This window comes from Falco cherrug, chromosome 7, assembly GCF_023634085.1.
Source record: "Falco cherrug isolate bFalChe1 chromosome 7, bFalChe1.pri, whole genome shotgun sequence".
Classification (NCBI taxonomy): domain Eukaryota; kingdom Metazoa; phylum Chordata; class Aves; order Falconiformes; family Falconidae; genus Falco; species Falco cherrug.
Window position 1 is genome coordinate 18,945,195 of NC_073703.1, and position 23,858 is coordinate 18,969,052.

Below are 23,858 nucleotides of genomic sequence, written 5' to 3' on the forward strand. Positions count from 1 at the left end.
CTCCCCAACAGAGGAAATGGATCCATAATACTCTGCTGTAATGTGACATGCAGAGCCGTCAAACTGTGACACTTGGGATGAGTGAGACTTTTAAACGTCAGAAATTCAATTTTTAATGGCACACTGGCAACCTAGACCTAACACTTCATCACAAGGATGACACCTTCTAAAAGCTGTTTTAAAATAAATCAGAGTGGGGATGTGCTCCTTTAAAAAGGGACTGCATTTAAAGAAGTTTCAGGAAGGAGGAAACAGTTTCATTATTAAATCAAGTCAATAAAGTTGAGGAGATTTGGGTGAGAAGGGATTCCGGTGCATGTGGAGACGCAGTTCAAACCCACATAATCTGGAGCTGCTTAAGCAACCTCCACCAACCACTTTTGGTACAAACCACACTCCCTTTACATGTAAAAGCAATTCACTTTGCGAACTCAGTGGGTGCCAAGCACCCCTGGGCTAACCACGCCTGGCCGGCTTTCCCCAGGGGGGACCGGCACCGCACTTACCGTGCTGCGGGCTCCTGCTCTGCAGCCAGCCTCACTGGGCTCCCCAGAAGGACGTGGCGGTCCTGTGCTGTCGCTCTTCCCAACAGCCAGTGACCAGCCGAAGCTCCTTTTCCACCATCTGGGAAGACAGAGATGTAGGCTTTAGTGCCGGGGCCGCAGGAGGGTTCTCGTCGCTTACACCAGTAGCTTTGCCAGACAGAATTAGGAGCAAGGTCCATAACCCCGTGCTGGGCACGCTCTGGATCCAGCTGGTGAGCTGGGCACGCTCTGGATCCAGCCCGGTGAGCTGGGCACGCTTTAGGATCCAGCCCAGTGAGCTGGGCACACTCTGGATCCAGCCCGGTGAGCTGGGCACGCTTTAGGATCCAGCCCAGTGAGCTGGGCACACTCTGGATCCAGCCCGGTGAGCTGGGCACGCTCTGGATCCAGCCCGGTGAGCTGGGCACGCTTTAGGATCCAGCCCAGTGAGCTGGGCACACTCTGGATCCAGCCCGGTGAGCTGGGCACGCTTTAGGATCCAGCCCGGTGAGCTGGGCACACTCTGGATCCAGCCCGGTGAGCTGGGCACGCTCTGGATCCAGCCCGGTGAGCTGGGCACGCTTTAGGATCCAGCCCGGTGAGCTGGGCACACTCTGGATCCAGCCCGGTGAGCTGCTTCAAGGAACCAGCCCAGCACTGGCCGCTTTATGATAGCAAAACCTCATGGCTTCAAATCCTGCAAGTGAACATCTAATATTTAATTCAATTTCTTCATGGAAGGGATTACTACCCTTATTGACTTGGACATAAGGACAATAACTAAGTAAAAACAATGAATACATCAGTAAACCAATTAATTTGTGAAAGAAAAAAAATGGAGTCAAACAACTGCCAAGAGGTGGAAGAACAGAAACAAGACTAGAGGTTCAGCCCAAGTTCTGTGGTCCCTAAACGCCTACAAAGGGCAGAGAAACCACTTACTCTTACTGCAGTCCTGTAGTTTCTAGGTTGATTTTTGTTGGCTTTTGTGTGTGTGTGTGTGTGTGTGTGAATTGGCAGTACTAAATCAACAGGCAATTAAGTCAGACTTTCTTATTTTCTCTCACATAGAATCATTTAGGTTGGAAAAGACCTTTAAGATCATCAAGTCCAACCGTAAAGCTAACGCTGCCAAGTCCACCACTAAACCACATCCCTAAGTGCCACAAACTCCTACTTAGGCAGCAAATCAGGAAACAAACATGTTCTGTTTCAGGCTGTAATGACACAGATACCACCGTCTTCTCACTTGGTGAAGACATGGCTGTCAAAAAAATGAAGAGCAACCAAGTGACTCTGTTCCTTACTTCAGTGTTAGAATTTAGGCTAGTATATAGCCAAGATCAAAATAATTCCTGAAGAGTTTTATTTTTATATTCAGACCAATCTGAATGTATAATTTGAAGAAATAACTTTGTTTCGTTAACAAGGCTGAATTTCTCCACCCGCCCCCAGCACCTGGTATTACTTCTAGACAAGGATATAAACGTTGCTTATACCAGCACCACCTGATGGAAACAGGACCTTTGGTAGCTGGAGAGGGTGCAAACGACAGAGCTGTGGTGTTGAAGACAATGCAGATGTAATTAAGGCATTCCTGAGCTGTTCAGTCAGAGCACTGGTATTTTTCTGCTCTGTACTACTGCGTCCCCATTGCCTAAAGGAAGTCATAAAACTAGAGGACGGGGTGAAATAATTTCTATCTCAAAAACCTCTTTTAGGAAGAGCAGCTGTGCCAAAGCATATACTGGTGCACCCTGAAACGGACAGTGGCTACAGCAACTCCCCCGACACGAGCTCTTCGCTCTTGCGACTTCAGACCTGTGCATGTTTCTGGTGCTTCTTGGTGAGCTCCGGGCTCCCAGCACCTTGTCACACACGTGAAGGAGCTGAATCACACCATTCTGACAGACACTGCGAGTGATTCATTTCAAGATCAACTTCAAAACCTGCCCCCAAAATTATTTCAATCTGACTCGTAAGGTTTTTTTATGTATTTCTCTCAGCAGTCCTGCTACCATTTAGCAAAGATATCCCTGGTTCCTCACACAAATTCCGTATTGATTGAGAGAGCTTACTCCTCTGTACCCTTCGCCTCCTGCCTCAGGAAATGTCCCTTCCTATTTCCCATGTGCTTTAGAAATCACTTTTGGAAGAAAAATAGGGACCGACTGAAACTTTACAAAGTTATTTTTCAGCTCAGATTTCCACTTAGGAATCTGAACTTCATTTTCTGATAGATACAGTAAAAGCTTCAGCCTCAGGTGTCCTATTTTAATTGCCTGCTATTTTCATTACTGACCATGATGGCAGCAAATGCTCTTCAGGAGATACTTGTATTTTAATTTATCTGCAAACATAAATCACACATTATAGCACTTTTTTCCTCTAGGTTAATTGAATCAATTCTCTAAATGTCTCTAAGCCTGATGATCTGAAAGAGGCTCACTGTTTGAAATCTCTTAAGAATTATGGCCCTTGAATTGTGTGCAGGATGGTATCAGTCCCTGCTCCAGACAGAGGTATTTTATACATCCAAAGTAAAAATACTGTTATACACATAAGCAGTATTAGCTGTAAAGCAACCCTCACAATACAATGATAACCCTAAAAAATATTATTTCAGAAATTATTCAAGTATCCCAATGAATTGTCTTAATATTATAAATCTTATTAATAATTGTTTAAGAATTAGTCTGGATATAAGTTTGAAAGAAACAAAATACATCTACTTTTATTTTCCTTATTTCTACACTATCTTTAACGTAAAAAATAAAATAAATGCTGATATCAAGAATAACCATTTTTATTACTGAAAATCCAGGAAGAGCTAATGAAGAAATGATTTCACATAATTTTTACTAAAAATTAATGAAATGGATCAGTTTTCTTACCTGTGACACTGGCCATTTTATAGGCAGTAGAACTGTTAATTGCTGCTATGGTAAATTCAGTCCTAAATTGCAACTCAAATGTAAGGATTTAAGCAAGCCACAAATAATTCAGTGACAGTGACAAAGCAGAATATGCTTGGAAAGACTATCAGTGTTTGACTTTATAATTGGGACCATTTCAAAAACAAGTATTATAGTTTAAGTCAACAGTCGAAATGCAATGTGTCCCTCACCAGAGGGTTGTGCAGAGGCTGGTTTGGCCGGGCAGTGAGCCTGGGGTGCCACTGCTGCAGTCTGCAGGCCTCCCGACACCCTCCAGCTGCTCCTCAGCTGGTCACCACCCTGCGCACAGCACCTCACAGCCGTGGGGTGCTTTAGCCCAGTCTCAGCAAAATCGCCCCGTCTCCTCCCACGGAGAACACAGGGCAGCGCGTGGCAGTGCCTCGGAGCAGGCTGCAAAGGCGGCGTGCCGCTGCCAGCCACATTATAGGCAAAGGGCGCTTGCCTGTAGGGGTTCTATTCTGAATTTAAATACATAAAAAACCACCTTTCTATTTTGAATGTCTCTTCAATTTACCTGTTTGAATTTATTATTTGTAAAACACATCAAACCTCAAATGGATTGACCCTCTGCTAATGTATATCACCTAATGAATGGATGCAATTAACTAATTCATATTGGAATATTGCACTTTCCAGATCACATTTATCATCACTAAATGTGTGATCTAGTTTGCAAGTTTAAATTTTTTATTATTACCCTTTAAACTAAAGAAATAAGTCTTATATTTAATTACCTGAACTTACATATTCAATTAATAGCTTCATTACCTTAATGAATATAGATACCGCATAGAAGTAACAAAAGATTGCTGCCTGGGTCTGCTCCTAAGCACACCCTATAAAGGGTCTGCTATGAACCTCAGAACAATTTTTTTCAATTAAAAAGTCTTGACTGGGGAGTTCCAAAGGAATGGGGCCTGGCAATCCAATATACTTATACAGGAGCCCAAGATAAATTTATCTTCTATATTGGTATTATTTAGTATGTAAAAGGAATCCCAGAAGCAAAGCTTATGTTTCTGGAAAGGCAGATGATTTAGACTTTCAAATCTGAATCGTTATGAATGAAAGGGAAATAAAAGAATGAAAAATAGGCAGACTGGCACCTCACCTGCTAAAGGACGAGGGATGAGTGTTTGGAGCACAGATGGAAAACAAACGCTCCTGTTGCGGGAGAGGGGACAAAGCGCCGGGAACAGCAGCTCTCACGGTCGGGTGGGAGACAGCTGAAGGCAGGTGGGTCAGCGAGTCAGGTGCGGGAAACACTCTCACTTTCCTGATGGTAATTAGGTTTCAGGACCACAAACCGGGTGTCGTGTTCAGCTCCATCTCTTTGCCCAACATGCCGCTTGGCCTTCCTGTGCCAGCAGAGTCAAATCTGTCGTTATCTTTGGCTTTCATGTTAAATCTCTTTTATTAATTAGGTAGGCTCAGATCTCCTGCTCTTCACAGCCTTACAGGTGACCATAATAAGGCTCAGAGGGCCTGTTGCTATAGGGAATCTGTGCCCTGTAGAAAGATGAAAGCTTTTGACAACGTATCCCATTCGGGTTAAGAAAACATAGGGCTTAGATCACTGCAAAGCCCATTATACTTTCAAGTCTTCTTCATGCTGCGTAGACGTATTTGCCAAGGTATCTTTTGTTTTTAATAGCAAAGCTGAATTTAAAATTCTGAGCTCCATTTTGAGGGCTTTTTATAAGGATTTTGAAAGAGTTATTTTAAAAAGAACATGCTGTCAGTAATCTTCACTGATATTTATTTCTCGTGTATGTGAACTGTTCGAGAAAAGGCAACATGCAGAAAAAAGGGCAGGGAACTGGCTGCAACAAAGCATTTCTCTGTACTAAATCCATCTACTCCTTAAAAGCAAAACTCTTCTTGTACTGAAAGAGTCTTTTTCCAGATGCATTCAGAAAGTCACACCTGCCCGTCCTGTAGCCCCCAGATAAGCCTCTACTGGAGCTGCACCCAGCACCGTCAGCGGGAAGCACAGCCTGGGCAGCAGATAACGGCGGAGCATGGAACCGTCTGCACAGCGTTTCCCCGACACTTCCACGCTTGGCCAGCACTGACAGTCCCGTCACGGAGCCCTTCGGCGTGGAATGTTATCTGTGCCCCACAATGCCAGGGCGTTAAACGGGCTTGGAAACTCTCAGGGCCTATGTTATACACAGGCACATCGGTACGATGAATCTTAAGATTTATTATTGGCAACTATATAACCCTCTGTAAGGTATATACGTGTAGTAACACCAGCATGCAGAGGCCCAACGGTGTACCCAGCCAAGCAAGAATAAAGAAAAGCTTTGGGTCCTGCTTTAGGGAAAGTCCAATTTAATTCTCCCTGAAACCAGCATCACCAACCAGCGGCAGACTCCATGAGCTTTGCAGCGGGCCTTAAAGCTTACTGGGAAAAGGCCTGAAACACACCTGCGTGGTGTGGGCTTGATCTTATTTCATGATCTAGACTGAAATGTTTTATCTGGAGACCAGGATCACAGAAACAGGGAAGGAAGAACAAAGACATTATTGAGGGGTCACCTTGTGTGCCCTGCCCCTCCCCCGAGGTGGGCGCCCCAGACCTCAGCTGCACACCACAGATGTGTGCCCCCCCCGAGCACTTCTTCACCAGGGACTGCAGCAGAGACAGAGGGATGGCCAGAAAAACAAGGACTAAAGAAAATGGCGGTTTCTGTACGCAAAAAGCTTAGAATTACAGTGGGCTCAGATCTTCCTCACCTGAATTTTTTTCCTTTGAGTTCCCCAGCAGCAGGATCAACCCATAAAACAGAGAACGTCCTGCAAGGACCACGCAGCAGTTTCTGTATGAAAACATAAATATAAATTAGGCAGAGGCATTTGACCAGGGACATGAATTACAGTAGATGTACGCATTCAGGCTTTGTCTAATTCAACTAAAATCAGCAGATTTAGACTTAAAAATAATTTGGCCCATATTATTACAATACAAAAAAATATATGGTATATTTATAGCCTTGGTCTCTCCAGCTGTGTTGGTTTAGGTTTTATTACATCAGTAATAACAATTTATGTGATACTCTGAATAATGTGCTGTTAAAAATTCAGCACAGTATATACTCTTACCCATGGGATTTAAACTGTGGGAGCTATGTGTATTATTCTCTACGTTCCTATTTCTATAGGAGTGAAGATTACTATAAAAATGGTTGGGTTATATACACTGTGTGAATTCCGGCTCTGCTTGAATCCAGGTGAAGAGAAGAAATAGTTCAGTCCAGATTGCCTTGGGGTAAGGGTCCCAAGGGCTTAGTCTTGCAATCTAAGGTTACACTGATCACACATTCAAGCATGAACAATAATATCAACATGCTTTTTGATGTCTTCAAAGAATGCAAATAGATTTGCGAGGCATAACCTCCCTTAGCAGAATACATTTGATGCTTCTACGGTGTATCAGCTGTGTTGGTGTGCCTATTGATTTTATTCTTTACACCAGTTCATCTGATTTTCCTGGCAGAGCAGTCACAGTGACAGTTTTGTAGTTCTCATGATCACCCCTGGAGGACTCTTGAAAGACCAGTGGATCAGTGGTACGTTTCCTATGTTCTAATTTGCTGGCATTAGGATCAGGTTCAGTGAAAAACTAGCACTTCACTAACTGAACATGCGAGTTCTTTGGCGGAAACACTGCACAGCTCCAGCAACTAGTTTCTGTTTAACTTAACAATTTCTCTTGAAGTCTTTCCTACTGACAATTCATTTTAGGACAGTTCCTCATGCTCAGCCCACCTAGCATTTGGTTCTTTAGCAAGGCAAATAATTCTTTTAGCTTTTTAGCTGTGGAGTTAGCCACCTTGAAGGCTACTTCTATATTTTCATCCTCTATAGCTTTACTTACTCTCTTGCAGGACTCCTCTGGTGATGGAATTTGGAAAAGTTTATATTATTACTTCCACATTCTTGGCAAAACCTTGGAATCTTTTTGGTCAGCTCTGTTGCGGTTCAACATTTAATATGACAGAGTTTATATTCTTTCTGCGCTCCTTGCTTACGTACAACCTCCATTTTTTAAGGATGTCTGCCTTTTCTGCCCTCAGATGACACAGCTGTCCATACTTATGGGTGGCACTGCCAGTATCCTTACCATTATGGCTCTGGGAACAGGGCCCAGATGAGGGAGACCAGGAGAAAACAGTCATCACTGGATTTTCTTTCCATTGTTCAACCAGGTGGTCCATTGCATGTGACTAAAAGGCAGTAACATGGAACAGGGTTCACATGGGTTAGTAATTAAGGTCAAAGCTTTCATGGGGTTTGTCTTTACATGTTACTTGTCTTTCTTGTAATGCTATGTGCATACCTGTTAGATTTTGGGTCTCTTTAGAACCTCTTTATGAATAAAAGAAGAAACTTAATTCAAATTTTCTGTGCTGCCCCCTTTTCTATTTGAAAATTATTCCAAAGTGCAGCAGTGACTTTAAACTGCTGATTTTCAAAAGCTGGAAGGATTTACCAAGGAAGCGATCATCCCCTACGTACTCTGTTCTTCTACACTTTCTTAGAGTATCTGCTTGAAATTGGTTATGGAGCTGAGGAGGACCTTTGGTCACACTTAGCATCACAGTTCTTATTCATGGAGTTAAATCATAGGTTTCTAGAAAGTATTGAAGAGGAGCTGAAAAAAAGCAAATGTAAAATATACATAGTTGTGTCACCCTGTAAAGACAGAAAATTGTTATAAGGAAAGCAATGTGATCCGGGCAAGTGAGCAGGGGTTTCTGTCTCTGACCAGTTACTGCCCTGTTGTTAGCTGGTGTGAATGCCTTCACGCTTGTTACGAGACTAAACTAAGAGGTCTCTGCATGCTACTTTGTAAGGGAGACGTGAATCTGCATAAGAAAAAGACCTGCTATGGACAAGCAACTAAAAATTGCTTTTATAAACATACTTATTTATCATTTTCCTGGAAGAAAGGAAGTGGTTTATCTCGTTCCTGCTGTAATGAATGGCCTCCCAAGCATGCTCCCGCAGTTCTACTGTATACATAATTCTGAAAGACTCCTCTCACAGACATAATAAGCATATACTTTCACATGCTGTGATAATTAAGTCCTCAGTAATGTTTTGCAGTGGTGTAGGGTAGAGGTTTTCAAACTGCCATACACGGGCTATTTTCAGGGGCTTCCCAGAGGCAGCTCCCAGCTGTTTGTGCAAGTGCAGCCCTGCACTACAGACCAGCCCTGCAGCTCTCCTGCAGCAGAGCATGCCCACTGCTGCACGGGCGCTCAGTCTGGCTCAGGCTGCACCAGTCCAGCTGCAGCCACCTCATAATTCATCAGCTGTGTGGCTGTCTGCAGGCCAGCCTTTCCTCCATCAGCTAAAGGCAGACTGGTGTTTGAATGCACAAGTAGAGGAAGGTGAGTAAAAGGACACAGAAAAGTGGTTAAGGATTAAAATTGGGAGGAGGGGGTAAACCAGGTAGGTAGGGGATGAAACTGGTGGTGGTGACTACAGCTGCAGGGAACATGCACCAGGTCCCAGGCTGAGGCAAGGAAGAGCACTGGTGGGGTAACAGAAGCGGTGCATTTGGCCAGTCCTGTAAAGCTCTGTCCTACTCACTGCAGACAGCGGTACTGACAGACCTAAGTGCATATTCACCACCAAGGTGGAAGAGGTTTAGGAGGTAGGCACCGAGCACCTACAACACATGCCAAAAGAATCTACTAGAACAGGGCTAAGGTTTTGGTGTCAAGTCAAATGACAGAAAATACTTGTAAATCAACCAGGTGGCATGTTAGTCAAATCAGTATCGCATCTGATAAAACCATTCAAAATGCTGAAGAGATGAAGAATGTAGTATTTTTCTCTAGGAGGCCCAATTCTTTAAGATATTCACCAACTTTATGTCTTAAGACCATGGAAAACGGCATTATAATGCTTCATATTGTAGCACCTATGCACTTTTAAGTGACACGCATCGGAGACATACAGTCACTCGGTGCCACACTTGCCTATACCACATTATAAGGAGGCACTGGACTGTAGCAGATTTCATTAAGTGTTCCTAATTCATTCTGCCTCTTTGCTCTTTTGCAAACAGGGCAGGTCACTAGAGATCAAGACATTTAGTCCAAAAAGAGTATTATGAGTGAATATACAAATTCAACATACTACACTGAAGTACAATTCCTCATTAGCCACTGAAATCCCTCAGGAGTGACAAGATAGGCACTTTTGTTTACAGGGTAGAGCACAGCATTCTCACATGCATTCACTCTTTTACAACCTCCCCTTGACAAGTTTTGGGACAGCCAATAGTAGCGTGGTTTAAATCCCAATCTAGGTCAGAGAGAAATTTGCAATGATATTTTGGTTCCTTAATTTGTGGTTCCTCTTTTTGCTTTTCTTTCTGATCAGTGTGACAGGAACATTTTTTTCATGTTTACCAGAAAAAAAAAGTAAAAAAAAAAGTAACATAGCAGGAAAGGTAATGATTATCCAAAATGAATCTATTCTGCAAGAGAGGGGGGAAAAAAAAAAAGAGTTCCGATTGTAAACTTACTGGTATTATCTAACCAGTATAAATAGACGTGTACTCAGAGAAGGCACAGGATGGAAAACTCATGATGAATTGTTAGGGCATGTTGAATTGGTTCTGTCAATGCCTGCAGTCAGATGATTTCACTGGCTGCACAAGATGAAATCTCATATTTCAATGTATAAGTAAAAGTGTCAAAGTTCAGCTGAAGCAGGGACGACTACAGAACAAATTTTGTGTATATTTGTAACTAGGGCACCAGAGCAATAGAGGAAGCCAAAATGAGCCGGAAAAGCAAAAGGAGTTTAAAGGAGAGATTTGCCTTGAAGAACAGCTTGGTTAAAGAAGCCCTCTCAGAATTCCTGGGAACTTTTATATTGATAGTAAGTGTCAGCTGCTTTCCTTTCTGCCTACTAATCTAATGTTGGACAGTGCATGCAAGGGGACATGTATGCTTTTTCTTGTACTGTACCAGCAGCGTGGTTACTGCCTGACAAACATTGTACAGCCTTGAATGAATTGCTTCTATTTATGGTAAGTTTGTAATTCCTTTCTTCACCCGATGTAATTATCACTGGCTATTAAAAACAGATAGCTTCATGTATTACAATTGTCTGATAAGCATTTCATTTCATACAGGAGCAGAATTTCTGTGAACTATCACATTCTGAAAAATCCAGATATGCACAATGAATGCTAATAATAATCTTGCTTTTGTTTTTTAAAAAAATCAGCAGTTTTTTCTACTTTCACTTCTATGTGTAACTTCCATTTGCTTTAACAAACATAGTGTTGCACATTAAGAGAATTTTACCCGACTTATTTTCTTGTGCAATATAAAAATTTAGCTGTGTGATTTGTAGTGAATTTGTTGGGAGTTACAAAATCTCTGAAGGTTTGGCAATGCCAGTTAACTATTATTTGTTTTGGTTTTAACTGCACTATGTAAATTATACAGTTGTTGGTCTTGTAGTATTGCTATAATTTAGCTAAATACCAAAACTCCCCATTTTCATATTGGCAGGGGTTTTTTAACCTAATTTCTTGCTCATTTTTTCTGTGCATTTTACACTGGGACACAGAGCTCTACCCTGTGATTTACCAGGGTAGACTCTGTAGCAGAGCTGGAAGCCAAGCAGCTACAGTATTTATGCCAAACTCTTTCTTCCTTCCTTTAGTCTGAACAAGGCAGTCTTGCTTATTGCTAAATATTTCATCACAGCGAAAGGACAGAAAAAAAATAAGAAGCAGGCATGGCATAATACTGACAAAGTATATTTTATAACTGTAACTATATTAGCTAAATTTCAAGTAAGTCATCTGAAATATTCCAGTAGCTCATAAAATACATGAAAATAATGGTCTTTACTACACTTCAGCCAACTGACGTGCACAGGCAGTAAAGTAACATTATTCTCAAATTTAATACCATCCATAAGACATTATTACAGTAAGGGGCACATTTAGAAGCAAGGAGCACAAAGCACTTTACAAACATTAATGAATTAAGTGTCAAAACACCCTGCTAAGGAGGGGAAATGTCATTATCTTCATTTTATATATTAGCAAACCTGATTACAGCAGACTGCACAGGAAGCCTGTGGCAGAAGTCTGAATATAACCCAGATCACCTGACTTCCAGTACACTGTCCTCACCACAAGATCATCCTCCTCTTTCCATTAATACAATTAAGCAAGCAAAGAAGACTTACGAAAGTGCAGATTAGACCACATACGCTATTATTTAATGTCTAAGACATTAAGTATTTAAGACTAGAAGGAAATGCAAACCCAGAGCCTATTTTCTTGTATATTTACCACATGAATATAGTAGAAAGCAAACTACAAGATTGTTGTTGATAATCTGAGTTTCCCAATTCTATCTTACCCTTTCTAGTTCCAGCCTTAGCTTAAAGCAGAGCAGAGCCTCATGTGGATTAAACTGCAGCGTTCTTAGTGCTTGGATCCTTCAATTTGTGTTTAGATTGCACAAGTTAGTGCCAGGACAAAGGGTTTATCATGAAGAAACTGACTTTTCTGCTGTTATTTATTGCTATTGCTTTTTGGCTCTGTCAGCTAGTAAGTACTTTCTCTTTAAGAACAGATAAATATTAAACCTTTAACTTAAATTGGAGCTAATGAAGGGGGCACCCTAGTAAGCCAGAGGGCAGAAATCCTTGAAAAACAAACAGCATGGATGCAAAAGAAGTGATAGCTTTATTGCTATGTCTTAATCCTGTTACAAAGTGAAAGTGAGACAAGAGTTCACAGCCTAGAGCACCATTGCTTCAGATCTTTCCCGAAAGCCATTTCATGTCACTGATGGGTTTTACAGCCTGTGGGGAGCACCCGCACCAGGGAGCAAGGCAGAGACAAACCCTTCTGTTACCCACAGGCTCTGTCTGGAAGCCAGCGCTAACTGTCTGTACCTAAATCTGTGACAAATCTAGCACCTCTGGAAGTTTGCTGGGTGAAATTCTGTCCCTCCAAACAACCTATTTCTATTTTTTTCTGGACAACAACATCACAGACCATATACTACTAAGAGCTTGAACTGCCATCTTTGGTAACTCTCAAGCCTTGCAACATTATTTTTCAAACCAGAAAATCTACCAACTGTAAGATTGATTTCAGGACACCTAGAAAGTGAAATCACTCATCAGGCAAAAACCAAGCCTTCACCTGGGGGCGAGAAGGGCTCTGCCTGCAGTGTTGAACAGATTTGAGGCAACAGGCCGTGAGAGTCACTGGGTATACAGGTTGGATAACATCTCTTGGTCATCCTGACTCAATATGCTGTGGTTTGCCTTGCTGCATGGTCTCAGCACGTAAGCTGAATTCTTTTCAGATGAAACTGAAGTGGAAGGTGAGCTCCAGAATCACAGCAAATGGGCTGACCCTTAATGGATGCTCAGTCCAATGGATCACACTGGAGGCGGTCCCAAGTAATCCCTCCTGAGATGTCCATAGTCAGGTTCTCTGAACCAGCTGCTTGCGCTGCATAACTTGATAATAAAGGTATTGCCTGTGTGAGCCCCTCTCACTGCTTATCAAAGCACCTGATTTCAACCTCTGAGGGTTCAGTGAGAAACACTAAGCTCTAGGAACCTGGAGGTGTCCCGCTGTAAAGGCAGATCCGATGGTATCCAGAGCAGCTGCTGCTATCGCCTGTCCGGGTAACCCTGCTGGTGATTAGACCTGTTCTGCTGGGATAACAAATATTTCTTTCAGTATCAAGCCTTGAATTGTTCCCCAAGGCATAGCACAGCTTCTCTAATTACACTCTGGAACAGGAACTGGGGCAGAAAACCCAAAATGTCAGTCCATAACCAAATGCAAATTGCACATGGTTTTGGTTACTATCCTGAACTATATCATATTCACTTTATAAGGTTCCAGCAAGCCAAGAAAATGTTGCACTTCACCTCTTACGTGATTTCTGTAAAAAGAATGAAGTGATGTAGTTTTAACATAACTAAGTTACATTTGCATGTATGGGCAATGACGAGCTTGCATTATGCTGGGTATTTGTATTCGCAAATGATTTGGAAACTCCTGCCCATTTCTTGTATTTACCTGGCTGCTGTCACATGGTAAACCCCCAGCCTACAAAGTATAATTGCGCCATTTGTAAGCTAGAATAAATATCCACAAAACCCACAACCTACCCATAAAGTTGTCAATTACTATTTCAAAAGGATACAACTGTTTTCCAGAAAATGGTTAAGGAGTAGTGTGGATTTTACGCTGTGTTTGGAACCAACGTGTGGGACTGGGCTACACCTGTGCAACAGGTCCCTGAGGTGGGAGAACAGCCGCCCGTTTGGACTGTGGTGGGTGCAAGGCCAGGGTGCATACACAATTCCCAGCCTCTGGCACTGCCTCTGCCTTCTACGGCTGGGGCAACCTCTCTGGAGCTCTCTTTGTGTTCTCCAGCATGTCTCCTGGTTCAGGGTGTTCCCTGTTGCAGCTCCTGTGGCTCACTCTGGGGGACAACACCTGGGTGCCAGCACAGAGGGCTCAAGAAGCCATGCTGCATCAGATGGATGGTTTACGTGACTTTTCAGTGAATCTGGCTGGAACTCACCTATCCAACTGCCTCTCTGCTTTTACTCACACTTCTCTCCACATTTCCCCTTTGGAACTTGGCTGCATTGCTCTCAAACAAAATGGGATTTACTCTGGTTTATGCTATTAAGTATATCTGAATTGGAACAGTTCCAAAAACAGATGCCAAATGGGCCATGTGGCTTCCTTTACCGGCTACTGCTCACCTAACGTAGTTTGTAGTTCATTTTCACTGAAAAGAGCATCTGACTGCACAGTTTCCCAGAAAGGAGCTGCACAGGAGCCAGTATCTCCCGAGTACAGAGCAGTGTGTGCTTCCTTGCTGAAGGACAACAGAGGTTTCCAATTAGCATATATAGACAAGTGGGTAGTATATGTATTCTTATCCAAAAGCTTGGTCTCCAGCTGGAGGTGGGGAGCCTCTCCCAAAACTCCCACTTGAAGCAGATGCTTGTGTGTGCGTAGAGGATGCAGTGCATGAGCATGAATTGAATGCATGACACCCCACGCTGCAAATAGACCAACTAATGAGAAGGAAGGATGCTTATCTTTTGCTCATCAAAACCTTTTTGTCTTTTTTTCATATGCTGACCACTTAATCATGTAAGTTATCACTCCTGCTTTGTTGCAGAGTTTAGTCTTGCCTGAAAAAAATCTTTAAGTATGACATTCCATGGGTTTGCTCAGTCCAGACAATTAAAAATTAAACAACTTTTCTATATCTGTCTTCGTGGCCTTCCATTCCAATGCATTTTAATTACAATACTGTACAGTAAAATATATCCCTTATTCCAAACATGCATCGGAATCCTCATTACGTATTACATGAAAGCAAATGTAGCTTTTGATAATTTATACCTTAAATAAGTGTTTAGCATTTAATACAAAATTACTACTTAGAAATTTTACACAAAGATAAATTCCATGTTCTAATTTTTTGTGAAAGGGAGACTCTTTGTATAGGATGAAATTGCTTACAGCAAGTCTTGTTTAAAGTAGGAAATTAAATAGCAGTAGCTTCTAACGGCTACCTCGTTTGCCATCAGTAATGAATTTCCCAGAGTACAGAATTTTGTATAATTAACTCTTAAACAGTGAACTGAAGCTTGTTAAAGCTAGACAAAAAAAGGTTATTCAAACTCATTTATAATTGGTATTTTGATGTGTCACTCAACAGCTTTTAGAATGCTATGTAACACTACAAATACCATGGGCTTTAGCAATGTTTGCACTCTGAGAAGCGACTCCTATGTCAGAGTTCCATACATTAGGGTCTCTAGCAGCAATACTACAGTACGACCAATAAATAATAGAAGTCACTCATAAATCTAATGTGATAGAAATTAATCCTGCACTTCCAGACCAAACCTGCTCATTCTATGGGAATAAGATGCTTCCTTTCCCTGTCGTCACCAACTCAGAGTCCTTTCTTTTTCTGAAGTTGTACCAGTTGCATATATTTTGAAGGCATGAAATTTTGCTAATGATTCTCCTGAAGATATAAGAACTCTTCCTCCTTCTTGCAACTAATTAAATCAGCATTGCAAGCAGAAGTCAAAGTGGTAGTGAAGACCCCTTCATGATGCTGAGGTTAAGGAGGTGTTCTTGCACACTGGTATTATTTTTATAATTTTACGATTATCAAATGAAAATAATTCTTTTTTTCTAGTCAACAGTTCTGCTTCCCTGAAGTCATTCTTCAATTCAGCTGCATAGTTAGCAGTGTGAAAGAACTGAAAGGAAAGTGACCTAATTGTTCTTTTACCCTGAAATGTCTATTACAGCAAATAATTCTGAAAAGTCACAGGAAAGCTTTTGTTTTCAATACAAACTTAAGTTTTCCAGTATATGACATTTTAAACTTTCAGGTGACTCAGATGTTCTGTGTTATGTGAAAGTTTTAAAAGAGAATTATCTTCATCTTTGCAACATCAGCCCCAACACATAACTCAGCTCTTGTTGTTTAACCAAGAGGTTCCAGTAAGTTGAACTTAATTTTCTAAGACCTTTCTGTAGATTCACTTTTTTCCCAAAAATTTGCATCTATAGGACTGAAGTATAGGTACTTTCCCTGAGCCTCACAGAAGACTTGCATCTTTCCAACATACAACTGCGACTGCAGAACTTGAATTTATGTTTTAGAGACACAAATTTACAGGCTGTTTTTTCAAAAGTTTCACCAAATAAAAAAAAAAGTTATAAAAGTAATAACATTTAAAAACTGTCATAAACAGCTGGAGAACAGTATAAAAGATAATAAATGCATTTCGTGCCATACAGTGAGTTTATATCTTTGTGATCTCAACGCTTCAATAAACCATTCTGGCTGAAAGTGAATTCCAAGGAGCTCCCCAACCTGTGGTCTGGTTTAAAGGCAAATTTGACTCAGCTCCTCTAACCCATTCCTCCAAGGTTTCTTTACTACTAAAGGCATTCTGCTTTTTTTTCCACCAATAGAAAACAGCTTAGGAAGAGAACATACTGAGGCTTTCTCATAACTGTGCACCTCCAACCATAAGGGCACAGCAAAGATCCAGCCACCCTGTTCCTGCACCCAAAGGGAGGAGTAGAAGAAAAGATACACGTACCCTTGTACTCATAAGAGAGGACAGCAAACCTCTCTCAGCAGCTGCAACGCCTGCTCCTGCACTCTGAATGGTACAATTCCCGGAGCACCATTACAGACACTAAATGCATTTTAATAAGAGTTTAGAAAGATTTTAAACTTTTCAGTTGTTGTAGGAAGCAAAGCAGAGAAGCACACCTCAGCTCAGGAACGAATTAGTAACCCAGGAGGGAACCAGCACCTGAATAGGCTCTTTTTGTTCTCAAGAAGCTGCTAGGCAAGATTTTCTTCCCTTGCTTAGCCTCTTCTTCCTAGTCCCTTTGCAAGGGGCCACATTTCACTCCTGAATGTTTGTATCTGAATATGAAATGTTTAATTTCCTTTCTCTCCTGAATTTCTATAACTTAGTAAAAAAAGAAAATAATCGTCACTGAAGATACTGACTCAAGCCAGTTGCCCTATATAATTCAGGAAAGAAAAGTGTTTTAGCATCTCAGGATGAAGAGTGCAATATTAATCATAATAACATATGAGAGAATGCAGACCTTTGCATTCTCTCTAGGTGATTTCAAGCTTTTATTTGTCTCCTATTGCATGTCCAAAAGCAGTAATAAAAATTTAAAAGCATCAGTTTATATAACACAGCATAGTCTCTCCCTCAATATTTTCACTGTATGTTTTCCCACAGAACAATTTGAACCAGATCTTTATATGTTTTAGAAGCTTTATATAACAATTCATCCAAAGCCTTATTAAATTTACATTCTTATCTCCATGTAGTAATGATTTCTGTCATTAAAAAAATTGTTTCAAAACGGCAATAATTTTAAGGCTTATATCTATACTATTTAATTAACTAAATGAGAAGGGTTTTTTTTCAAACCCTTATTTTATTAGCAAGTCAGAAAAAAATAAAGGGAATTCCATTCGAACCCAAGAGGATATTGGTTGTGTCCCAGATCATCAGGAGAATGGAAATAGTGATTTTTTTATTACTCCAAGTTTGATTAAATTGTGATATACAGAAATCCTCTCTGCCCCACCAAAATATTTAATTAACGATAAAATAAGAGCCATGTGCTTTTAAAGTATTTAAAAATTACTTGACTAGCAAGCTGCATTTTTATCTCGCCTTAAAAATCTTAAGTGCTATCTGCTTTAACAAAAGATAGCAAATATTCAGTATTAAATTAGATGAAGATTGCTCTTTCCTGGAAGAACAGGAGCTTCCTGCAACCTGAATTCTTGCAGAGCTAAAGCCTTGGGTTTTAGTAGATCTAACATGTCTCTATTTTTGTTGCTGTTAGCATCACCATCCCCATTGAAAGAATGCTTGGAAGCCCAGTCTGAATTAAGGCCCTACATAATACACAAACATAGCAAAAATATGGCTCTGCATGGGAAGAGTTTCTAATTCTTTATAAAACACATTATTATGAAACATAATAGATACATTCTTAAGCAGACTTGCTTTCTAAATAATTTAGAAATCAGCTTGTTATCTGAAAAGTTTATTTATACCTCTATAAGCAGCACCCAAACTAACTGTAAATGGAAATATTAATGGGGCACAGGGGGAACCATTCATGACTACAGTAAATCATAAACAACCCTCTAATATTTTTATAGGCAGTTTTGGTCAAAGAGATCCCTACCTACCGTGAAGAGCAAATACAACCACCTTTCCCAACCCCCAAAGGACTCTCTGACTCTTCCAGAGCGGTACTGTAGCCCATCCATTCTGGAAAAGGGGAGTGGAGAAGTCACAGGCGAGCTTGAAACACCTGTCTGGGGAACAGTAGGAGAACACTGGTGTGAGCGTGGCATGGGAAAGGGGCAGCGTTGGTGCCTTGCCTGAACAAAGGCACCCTTACAGAAAATTGTGAATTGGTGGAGGGATCCTTGGAGGTTCTTCGTAATTAGCTGTTTGTTGTTTAAGTACTGTTCTATCCTGAAAACTGACTAAACCGGAAGTTCTGAACTATTTTTCTAGTTTTTCCTCATTGCAATTATACGGCTTATAATTACCATCAGATTTTTTTATAACTCCTGACTCTGTATTCCTTATAGCACATCAACTCTTGTATTCATGTAGAGCATCAGCAGTTGTGCAGCCATTGAGGCTGTGCCCTGCCTGCAGGGGCATCCGTGGTACCCCACTGTAGGTATGTGACTACCCACCGCCTGGCAGGGTACAAGGCACAGCAAAACACACCTCATCGTCTCCACGCCACTAAATCACAGGAGGCTCGGCTGCTGCTTTAATGTTACAGTAAGAATGTATGGCTATGAATGCACACTACCACTAGACCTGTTTGATAAGAAGGGGCTTTCTTATATATACATATATATATATAAGCATTCTGCTTTAAGATGTCTAAAGCTTTACAGGCCATGTAGAAAAATAGATTCCCTAAAGTTCTGGATTCGGATCTTGCAGGAAAACCTATTTACACCAAAAAATGCTATTACAAGCATTTGCAAAAATCCTGCAAATAGCACAGATGGAGGCAAAATGATCTTTAGTCTCTCCGATAAGTGGGACAGAGATAAAAGTTCTGCAAGCTTCCAGGGAGTAACAGGACTTTATGCTCATTGGAGGCCAGTTGTTTTTCTTTCCTAACATTAGCTTTGTTACTCAAGACAAAGAGAAGAATCTAAACATCTATGAAGCAAGTTTTTTGGCAGAGACCGTGCAGACAGCTATTCCACACCCAAACACATTATTTACAACAGTAATCCAATTACTTTGTGAACAAAAAGGTCAGTACTAAAGCTACTCCAATAAATTTAAGTAGATCTAGCTATAGACAACTGCTAAAATGAAAACTTGGTAACATAAGATAAAACAAGGTAAGATAAAGAGATCTGGCTATATTCTACTGTAAATTAAACTCTCATTGACTCCATGTGCTTCCGTCAATGAGTTTGTGGGGGTGCAGCTGATAGCTGAGCTTGGCCTAGAAACTTAGACTATTTATTTACAACTTGATGATCTATTTGGTCTTAGCTCAGCCGAGCAAAGATTCACAGAGTATTAAATTGCTGTTCATGTAATTACATGATTGGGTGATAGTTTCCAGTTATGTCAACCTAGCAGCAGTAGGTATGAGAAAGTTTTTTTCTCTCCATCTTAAAATGACGGCAGATGGAGAAAATATTATCGTGACATGGTTCAGATGTGTGAGTTCAGTTCCCAGGTTCCCCATCCCAGAGCAGGCATACGCTGACAATGCCTGCAGTAGCGTTCATTCATTGCGCATGAGCAGGCAGTCCTTTACCAGCCTCCACCAAGCAAGAAGCCAGTGCAGCTGTGTTCAGGCTGGTTTGTATCCCTTCTTGTTTGTAGACCAAGCTTTCTGAGACTGGTTAGCACAAAAATGGAGCATCTGGAGTTGCATATTTCCCTATGACCTGCAGAGCAGAAGCTATTTTGCAAGAGGACCATACAGCTGTTTCTCTATGATTCTCCTCAGTTCTGGTAATCGGAGAAGGGAAGCCACAGCCTCCCTCTGTTATTTCCTTCCCTTTTCTGAATTCGTAGTTGATATACACAAGTGTGTTACTGTCCCTTATCCTTTTCTATACCTTTCTTTGCCACTCCTGTTTTCTCTTTGTCCTTACAGGAAGGGTAATATTTTCAAAAGAATGGCCTTTTCTTGGAATCTGCAAAACCTTGCCGATGCCATTTCAGAACACAAGTGCATACATGTAGATCTACCTGCTTGCCTGAATGCAAATTGCACCCCAGTGTACACAGGCCCCCAGACCAGCCTACTTAAATTTGTTCCACGTCTGAGCCATATCTTCACGAAATCTTACTCAGCGCAATTTCTGGCACACTCCCTTTGAGAAGTCTGAAAAATGAAGGCTAGAGCTTTCTAATTCTACCTCCTTTAGAACTGTGCCTTCATCTTAAACTTCCTGCATACCCATTCTTTCCACGTTAAATAAGCATATAAATACATGATGCCTAGAATTGTCTCATATGAAGTTTTAAAAAATCCTGTCATTTCAGCTGCAAACAACTACAAGGTATTTCATTTTGGTTTAATATCTGTAGGTGCATTTGTGCTTACCATTTGAATTGCTAGGTATATAGAACTAATAGCAATGAGAACGCCTAACGTAAGCATATGTCATTCATCGCACAGCAGTTCACTGCAGCTCGGAATATGTCTTGTAACTTTCAATTATACAGTCCAATGAACTACTGCTATCTAACACCACCCTACCCTTACGTAATCTGACAGCTGTAACACTTTGGCACCAGACAATGTTTTGTTTGCTTGCATGATTATGACCTCAAGGCAAGAACTGCACCTGGGTATATGACACAGTCTCAGGGCACTTTTATAACAGAAACTCCATCTGCATTGCAAAGCTGGTTAAGAGTGTAATTTTATTGAGAGCTTTTCTGTCACATTTTTGTATTAGTTAAAACCCTTGGGGAAATAATCGAAACAAAAGTATGAGTTTGCCTGTTTAAATTGCACCTATTCTATCAGGACTTGCTTGTTAAACCTCAATCACCACATCTTTTTAGTACCATCTATTTCTAAGGCAGGAGAGATTTTCCCATTACTTCGCAGTTTCTGAATGCAACTGCCTTGCAACTGAAAATAAGCACATCTAAAACCTATATTTTATGTATTCAAATATGCATAGTTAGGAAGAATATTTGCAATACAGTCATTGGTGACACGCAGTAATGGCAGATCAGTAAAGCAAAGCAAGGAGATTACCCAAAGTAACTGCATTGGCTAAGATGGAACACTTTTATAGGAAGAAAAAAAATAAATCAGATTCACATGTACCAAAGGAGAAATATAATATAAATATATCTATCCCCAAATTAACATAAAAGTAATTAAGGTTGCTCAAGATAAATCTAGTCACATCCCAGAAATGTTATGATTTGATTCAGATCACTTAGAGTTGCAGAGAAGTAAAAGTTTTATACTATAGATAGTACTTAATATCTTACAGTGTTGGGTCCTTATTCAGTAAAAGCACTTAAGCATGTATTTTAAAAGGAGATTTTCAAAGACAAAAATTGATTTCTGGCAGAAACAGATCAGCTAGTTATCTTAAACTAAAGGCCTGTTGTACCTTTGAAAAGCTTTCCTACCCACTTTAATAGGACCTAAACATATGCTTGAAGCTAAGCAGAAGCTTTAGAACTGAATAAACATGATCGCAAGCATACATTTAAATGTATTGCTGAATTTCATTCTGAGGGGAACCAACACAAAATGGAAGCTAGTTTAAATCCATTGAGAATTCCCCAATGTGAATTATTCAGGTATCCCCGCTTCAACTAATTGTTCAAGCTGCAGAGCCAGTGAAATATTTTGATAGAGCAATATATGACATCAAGGCAGCATAACAGTAACACACACTCTAATCTCCAGAAAGTTGTCAGAATTTCAACATTAAACATTAAAAGCATTTTGAACTATCTTTCATGATTTTTATAACAGTTTTTTCATTGCTTAGAACTACAGTCTGGAACTGAAGACTTACCACATAGAATTAATTCCCTCCTCACTTTGTTGTAGAGACTGTGAGATCTTGTTTAGGCTCCAAGTTCCGACCTGTATGCCATCATTGTACTTGAAAGCTGTTTTCTGGGGAGAGAGAGGTCCTTATTAACAGACATTGTCCCTGGTCACAGAGCAGGGGAAAATAAAGAGCAAATGTTCACTGCAGCAAAGGCAACAATGGCATACGTGCCAACAATATTAAATCTGAGCATTGTTTCAATATTTAATAACGTTTTCAGCTATATCTGGACAGCAGCAGGCATTGCAACTAACTGATAACATTTGACAGACACACTCATGGTTTTACATTTGCTCTTTCAAAATACAGGCACTTGGATGTGGGTGTGTGGGACAGGCTGTCCTTAGCCGAGGAGCCCATGGTGGACCCATGACGATATCAGTCGGATTTGCAATGGCAGTCACCATAGCAGTGTATGTATCGGGGGGAGTTTCTGGTAAGTGACTTTTTTTTTTCCTTATATAGCATTTATTGCCACAGTCTTAAGGCTACCTTATTCAATTACTTCCGTTTCATGGCATAAACAGTTACTTATATACCAATAGCAAGCACCATTACAGCAGAGTCTGCATCAGTTTCACAGGATGTCAGGGCTGGAAGGTGTGGATAACTGGCTAGCTGAAAAGGGTCACATAGACATAGTCCAGCTGGCTGGACAAAAATGCACATCGCTCTCAGCTTATCTGAAGTAAAGCAAAATACACTGTCTTTGGCTGTCCTTGTTACACAATAACAGGAAGATTTTGGTGGGAAAAGAATGTTGCAGGTGGGAACAGAAAACTACAGAAGAGAAACTAGAGGTGGGCTTGGTATTTAGGCAACTAACCAATAATGAGCTTAACTTTTGTAATATGTATGAGCTAATTATAAGAAGGCATAAAAGGTGACTGTAAGGTACAATAAACGAAGTCTGCTGATCACTCATATTGAGTGACTGTGTCTTCCCTCCGTCGCAACAGGAAGGGACCTCAGAGACCACCCAGCCCAACCCCTGCCACAGCAGGGTCCCCTCCAGCAGGCTGCACAGTCACGTCTGGGTGGGTTTGGGATGTCTCCAGGGAAGGAGACTCCACAGCCCCTCTGGCAGCCTGTGCCAGGGCTCTGCCACCCTCCAGGGAAGGAAGTTCTTCCTCACACCCAGCTGGAGCTGCCTGTGTCCCAGTTTGTGCCCGCTGCCCCCTGCCCTGTCGCTGGGCACCACAGCCAAGAGCCTGGCCCCGTCCCCCTGACACCCCAGTCAGGTGTTTGTGTGCGTGGAGAAGATCCCTCTCAGCCTTCTCCTCGCCAGGCCGGGCAGCCCCGGCTCTCCCAGCCTTTTGTCATCAGGGAGACGCTTCAGTCCCCTCATCATCTCTGTAGCCCCTCACTGGACCCTCTCCCATAGTTCCTTGTCTGGAACCGGGGAGCCCAGCACTGGGCATGGCTCCAGCTGCGGCCTCACCAGGGCAGAGCAGAGGGGAGGGTCACCTCCCCCCACCTGCCGCCACGCTCCTCCTCGTACACCCCAGGGCACCGCTGGCCCCTTGGCCACCGGGGCACACTGCTGGCTCGTGGGCACCCTGCTGTCCCCCAGCAGCCCAGTCCCTTTCCCGCAGAGCTGCCCCCCAGCAGGGCAGCCCCAGCCTGTGCTGCTGCGTGGGGCTGTCCCTCCCTGG

General features: G+C 41.6%; 2 protein-coding genes across 3 annotated transcripts in view; one reads left to right on the forward strand and one right to left on the reverse strand.

The window, feature by feature from the left end:
- The window catches only part of ALDH1A2 (aldehyde dehydrogenase 1 family member A2), an 82,192-nt gene extending 59,773 nt beyond the window's left edge, over positions 1 to 22,419 (reverse strand). The window contains exons 1-4 of the mRNA XM_027800091.2: positions 22,165 to 22,419; positions 7,611 to 7,713; positions 6,224 to 6,306; positions 507 to 624 (exon numbers count right to left, since the gene is read on the reverse strand). Coding sequence (XP_027655892.1) covers positions 507 to 624; positions 6,224 to 6,306; positions 7,611 to 7,613 — 204 coding nt within the window. The 5' untranslated portion in view covers positions 7,614 to 7,713; positions 22,165 to 22,419. The remainder of the gene's footprint in view (positions 1 to 506; positions 625 to 6,223; positions 6,307 to 7,610; positions 7,714 to 22,164) is intronic.
- Positions 10,048 to 23,858, forward strand: part of AQP9 (aquaporin 9) — a 29,397-nt gene continuing 15,586 nt past the window's right edge. The window contains exons 1-2 of one of the 2 annotated variants that reach the window (XM_005435484.4): positions 10,048 to 10,387; positions 22,513 to 22,639. In XM_005435484.4, the coding sequence (XP_005435541.1) occupies positions 10,286 to 10,387; positions 22,513 to 22,639 (229 nt within the window). In that variant the 5' untranslated portion in view covers positions 10,048 to 10,285. Of the gene's footprint in view, positions 10,539 to 22,512; positions 22,640 to 23,858 lie in introns of both variants that reach the window. The other variant, XM_027800092.1, reaches the window with a different exon arrangement.